General features: G+C 40.7%; 1 protein-coding gene across 1 annotated transcript in view; it reads left to right on the plus strand.

Moving 5' to 3' along the window:
• The window catches only part of LOC125710064 (rho guanine nucleotide exchange factor 7-like), a 32,695-nt gene extending 27,004 nt beyond the window's left edge, over positions 1-5,691 (plus strand). Inside the window, 3 exon segments of the mRNA XM_048979249.1 lie at positions 3,328-3,427; positions 4,177-4,231; positions 4,435-5,691. Of these exon segments, the coding sequence (XP_048835206.1) occupies positions 3,328-3,427; positions 4,177-4,231; positions 4,435-4,557 (278 nt within the window). The 3' untranslated portion in view covers positions 4,558-5,691.
• The last annotated feature ends 309 nt before the right edge of the window (positions 5,692-6,000 follow it).

Consider the following 6,000-nt stretch of genomic DNA (forward strand, 5'->3'; position numbering starts at 1 on the left):
AGAACTAAACCCCTCCATTTGACTTTACTATATTTTTTATATCGAGATATGGCTTAATTACATCTTGTTTTTAAACCCTGTTGACCGGCTGCTATTTCTCCCTTAGCATCCCTATTTTACTTTCTTTGCCCCACCCCCCCCATGCCACCTTCTCTGCAGTTGCCAGAATTGTTTTGTTATTTTTAGAAACAGCCCCCTCCCCCACCATGTTGTTATGAGCACAACAAAGGGTGAAGTGGTATTGATCCAGCAGTGTCTGATATTCAGATGTGCGTTCAGAGAGTGTAGCTTCAGAAGGGGCAGGTAGACTCTGTTCCCAGAGAAGTGCGGTCTGTCTCGCTCATTATTTCACCTGCATGTAAATGTATATATTCACACACAGTGTCCCCTCCCCCCTGATCTATAACGGTCTAGCTCAAAAACGAACCGCCGAAGAGATATTACATACATCTTGATTGCTAATTCTAATGCGGAAATATTTTTCACACCAGTTGTAATTTTGAATACGACTGTGAAAATATATGGCTGTTCAAATGTGCAGTCAATTTCCAAGACTCCAGTTTTCTGTGTGTGTATATATCAGACACGGACTCGGTGCCTCTGGATGGGGTGCCGCACATGGGCACATATTTCTTCACCTAATTCTTGCTCTGCTAACTTCTGTTTTGATGGGGCGGGGGGGGGGGGTCATTCCTCTAATTCTTTTCTCTGATTGTTGTGCTGAAGTCTGTATTTACAGTGCTCTATCCAGTCTTTATCTGTCTGTCTGTCTGTCGGTCTATCTGTCTGTTTTTTATATGTCTGTCTGTCTGTCTGTTGTTTTATGTGTCTGTCTGTCTGTCAGTTTGGTTTTTTGATTGTCTCTACCCTTATGTCTGATTTAAAAAAAAAAAAATGCTTTTATTGCAGCGACCAGCCTAAGCGTGGAAAATTGTGACCAAAGTGTGTTTATGGCTGTATAATTTCGCTAACAAATCGGTGTTTAAATTGCATGAGATTAATTTGGTTGAGGACTGTGTGGTTTTCTGTGGACAAAAGCCTTCATTTTACTTACTGGCAAGTGGCTTTACGTATGCCGAAGCTTGAGTTTTACACTAGTACCGTTACAGTGCAAGGCAATGAAAAACCGTAAATGTTGTGGATGGACACGTAGTAAATGTCACCGTTATTTAGATGTGCACTTCAGTGACAGTCTTGTTACCAAGCTACCAAGTCAGCAGCCTCTGAGTGGATTGATGCTTGAAAGAAGAAGGTTGTTTTTGACATTCTCAGGGACAAAACACACCAAAGTGTCAAAATGGTACTTCATCAATGCGGAATTAGGGCTTCCATGTAGGGTCTTTTTTCGAACATTAATGCTCAAACTTACAGTGGGGGAGTCTTAAAAAACTCAACCTAAGCAGATGCTCTGCAGATTAGGCTTCTTCTGTTGTGAGGTGCATGCAGAGAGAAGCCCCAATCAGGTTTTATATCGTGACATCATTGTATTCTATGAACCCCTTTCCCAGGTTTCGCGTGAACTGATTTAGATGAATATTAGTTGTGAAGAATGTGTGAGAATGATTCATTGCTCATGATTACTATCATTTTTCCTCATTACGGAAAAGGTGACCCTTTTGGTGAACTAATTATTGTCATTTAATTCATATTCATTATTTCATTATTTCTGTTGTTATGTGTATTTATTTGAATACTGTGTAGAAATGTATTATTTAGACTTCAGTAAAAGGGGATATATTCATCCTCTTAGTGTTTCATAGTAATAATAGTGTATTTCACAAATTGTCCACTCCCCCCCCCCCCCCCCCCCCAATACACAAGAATTATACTGCTTACAATTCTTACGTCATTATAAACATCACTAAATATGTGTCCATGTTAATTTGCAGTATTAGTCTGAATCATGAGTAAATGTTTGATGAACACGGATGGTATGAAGGCATTAAAGTGTTTTGATCATTTATACTGAGCTCACAGGGGGCGACCAGTGAGACATTAACTGTGGAAATCTATAGTGTCTGCCATTATGGTCAGTATATCCTGAATCCAAAGCTTCAAGTGTGGTGGTAATTTTTAGAGATGAAGTCGAATGGACTCGTAAGCAAAGAGGCACACCTTGTAAAGTTGTCTGGATGTCGGAAGCTGGATCACCTGTAGGGCGTTGACATGGGATCCCTCCGAGTGACGATATACATGGGAACCGGGACCGTACCCATCTCCACGGCGGGTATTCAGCCGTATTTGGGGTTCAGCGGTTTTCATGCACAGCCTTTATCTAGCTTTCTGTATATAGCTTATACCGCAGTAAACAACTGTCTTGCCCTACATGGTATTTCAGAACAAGGCTGTCTTAATTAATGTGCAATTCTTTTTTTGTGTAATGGAGTCATTCCTTGATTTATTTAAAAAAAGCAAACTGCCTCTTTACCTTATTTGTATGTGATGCATATTCACTCTGAACTTGTTATCTAGTTTGGTATGAATGAAGTGTTTGAGATATAGAGCTGAGTACATAAAAAAAAAACATTGTAATATACATTTTCAATAAATATGTCCTGTGGTACTTAATTATCTGTTAGAAAAAGCTTTGGGTCTATTTTTATCAGGTACCAAATGCAACATTTGACATGTATTGTAACTTATGTATTCATTGTAAGTGTATATTTTGGTGTATTTTTGGCTTGGCTCTACAGATGTTGCCTTTGTCTCTCGATGGACTTGAACTTATTGCTGTGTATGACTTGCTTGCCCTGTTGTGTGGACTATAACCAGTTGTGACCATGCCAGGCCAATTGTATGCCTGTTTGTTATGGGGGGGGGGCACTCCTTCCCAGCAAAGTGGATTCATTGGTCTTCGGGATCATGCAGTGTCTATGACGCGGTCAATGGCATTGTGTGAACAGTGTGCCCTAGGTCTGGTCTTTTGCACAGAGTAAAGAAGCTCATATCTTCACTGTTTTGTGAATAAAACTGGAAGATAGAGAAATCGCTCGATCTGTTCGTTGCGCAAGGTACCAATAAAAACTTTTTTTTTCTCTTGTTGTCAAAAGTGCAATTTAAATGGAAAAGTTGTCATTCCCTCGGTATAAAAACAGATTTACGGGAACAGAGTTGTGCTTTGATTTGTACGTCTGAAAAGCATTTGCATGAGATTCCCTATCACTGGCTTGTCACGATGACCCAGTTTTTTTGGGTTGGACATCGTAAAGCTTCCCCTGCAAGCAGCACTGAGTAAGCCGAAATTGGTCGGTCGACTTGGTGAGTCAACCAGTCAGTGGCCGGCGAGATGAAACCGAAAACAAAAAGCGCTCTCTTGTTTTGAAACAGGACCTAGGAAGGAGTGTGGACCTCATATGCTATTTCCTGAGGAAGAGAAGATTATTGTAGAAGAGACCAAAAGCAACGGTCAAACCGTGATTGAAGAGAAGTAAGTCAGAGTTCCATATGATATCCTGAAGTGGGTGGGGAGTCGGTCATAGTTTTCTTGCAGCATCACCCAGACTTTCCTTATGAAGGTCGTTTATTGACTGGGGTCACATATCAAGAAACCCCTTATTGTTTACCGGCAGGTGGCGATGTTACTTTCTATCTTAGGGTACCGGGGTTGCTAAATAACCTCAAAAGGCATTTCATCCCTGAATCTGAAACTAATTAAAGCTAAAACCTTGTAGGAACTTGGTTCATGACATGAATAGCTGAGTCCTTGCTATATTCCACTGATATGTTGAACTGATCGGCTGATGTTGAATGCGGTAGCTGATTGGTTGAATGTGGTAGCTGATTTGTCGAATGTAGTAGGTGATTGGTTGAATGTGGTAGCTGATTTGTCGAATGTGGTAGCTGATTTGTCGAATGTAGTAAGTGATTGGTTGAAGCCACAGACCCTACTGAATCCACAAGTCTCTGGCCTTTTAGATACGCCTCATTGTCCATCTTAGCTAATTCTGCACCACCCTTAAATGCTCCTCAGGATTCTTCTGTGGTAGAGAACCTTTAATAATGCTCTTAACATTTGCCATGCAAATATATCACAGCGATATTGTTATATTACGAATGGGTAACCCAGCCTCGTGACAAAATGCCTCTTTGATTTAACTTTGTGGCTGTCAGTGTAATATTTTCTGCTTTTCATACTTTCCTTCAGTGTATAATGAATGTTTTTAAATTGCTTTTAAGGAGCTTAGTGGACACAGTTTACGCATTGAAGGATGAAGTTCAAGAACTGAAACTGGTAGGTTTCTGACATGTGAGCCTCTGAGGTGGACGGTACCTCCTTATGGATTAACCCTATGCATGCTTTGCTGTTCTTTGACCTGCATTTCATAGGCATAGTTGTATATACATACACAAGTGGGACTGATTGTGTCTTTCAAGTGGTTCTCCAAGTTGTATGTGGGCAGCAGTGGCTCAATGATGTATTTTTGCTCCGTGCAGGATAATAAGAAGATGAAGAGGACGTTGGAGGAGGAACAAAGAGCCTGGAAAGACCTGGAAAAAGTTGTGAGGAAAGTATTAAAGAACATGAATGACCCTTCCTGGGACGAGACCAATTTGTAAGGAGGTTCCTGTCGTTTCCAGTTGATTGTTGTTCTCTGACATGTCTAACCATCAAAAAAACCACAATGGGAACCACTTTACATAGAACACTACAAATCACACAAAATGCCCCAGGCTGTAGGTCTAAATGCAGCTGGTTTGCAACCAGGTTAGACGCCTGACTGAAGCCGTGAACTTTGCGAGTCGACTTGTTGCGGTCGTGAGGCCCGGGTCACCGGAGCCGGGTGGGATTGACGGAACACCGGGAAATATCCGTGGTGCAAAATCCTTGGTGTAACCCAGACCAGAACCTGGGTGAGAAGCTGAGCCTCCCGATAACTGCTCCTTGTGTCCGTCCTGAGCGCTCTCTTCCGCATGCAGCTGCAGTAAACACTGGGTACCATTCACTTAGCAGATGCTAAATGTCTTATTTGTGAGACCAGGGGCCCACTGGCTGTGTGGTACCTTCCAGGCTGTCACTGCCTTCACCCAGCAAAGTCACCCTAAGCCTCATGGGAAGTTAAAGCCAAGACTCACAATATTCTTTTTTCCATTTAATTTTTCTCCTGATGGAAATGCAGCAATACAACATGGAGGACACACTTCAGGTGAACAGTACGCAGGTAAACGTTTTGAAGGCGTTACCTCATTTGTTTTCAATGTACCTCCTCCTCCTGTTTTCAAAGGCTTTGGTATGCGCCGGTTTTATCTTTTATTTTTTATACTTTAATAAGGGATGGGCACATATATGTACCTTTATATTGTAAATAATGTCAATAATGTGCCTTTTCAAATGGATTTTTTTAAAAATCGCTCGACTTTCTGGAAGTCTTAAGATTTTATACACGATATTTGGGGCTCCCTTACTGTGCTGGGCTGTTTAGGGCTATGCGCACAAGACTGAAATTAAAAACATGAATGCTAAGCTACTTATCAAATATTTTGATGATTTTTTTTCCAGTTTTGGTATCATGTGTTGCATATTTAAATGAGACCATGGTGAGAATGCCTCAATGTACTATGAAATATATGCTTCCATTGTCCGGTGAGATTGTCACCTGAGGACTGTTCCACAACCACTGTATTTATTTTTTAACTCTTCTCAGTAACTAACTTGTATTGTTTCTGTGAATTAAAACGGTAAATAAAGCCCTATTTTTGGTTGCCATTCTTATTTAGAAAAGTACAGTAATTTCAGAGACATTGCATCAAAGATTATTCTATCTACCTCCAGTTTGTCTGACAAATCATTTTCCGAAAGCTCTCAAACTTTCATCTTGCCAGTAGAGTTAGCATGTTGCTAACATGAACCCTAGTAAGGTATCTCAGGCTAATAACTCGGTTAAACACTTGCAAAATCCTTAAATGATTACCCAGGTTTAAATTTATCGGTTTGATGTGGGTTTACCTTTTTTATAAAGGTGTTTTCCACCAAAATGTTGGAAGTTCAAGTCCTTTGTAGTG

The sequence above is a fragment of the Brienomyrus brachyistius genome, chromosome 16 (genome assembly GCF_023856365.1).
Source record: "Brienomyrus brachyistius isolate T26 chromosome 16, BBRACH_0.4, whole genome shotgun sequence".
Taxonomy (NCBI): domain Eukaryota; kingdom Metazoa; phylum Chordata; class Actinopteri; order Osteoglossiformes; family Mormyridae; genus Brienomyrus; species Brienomyrus brachyistius.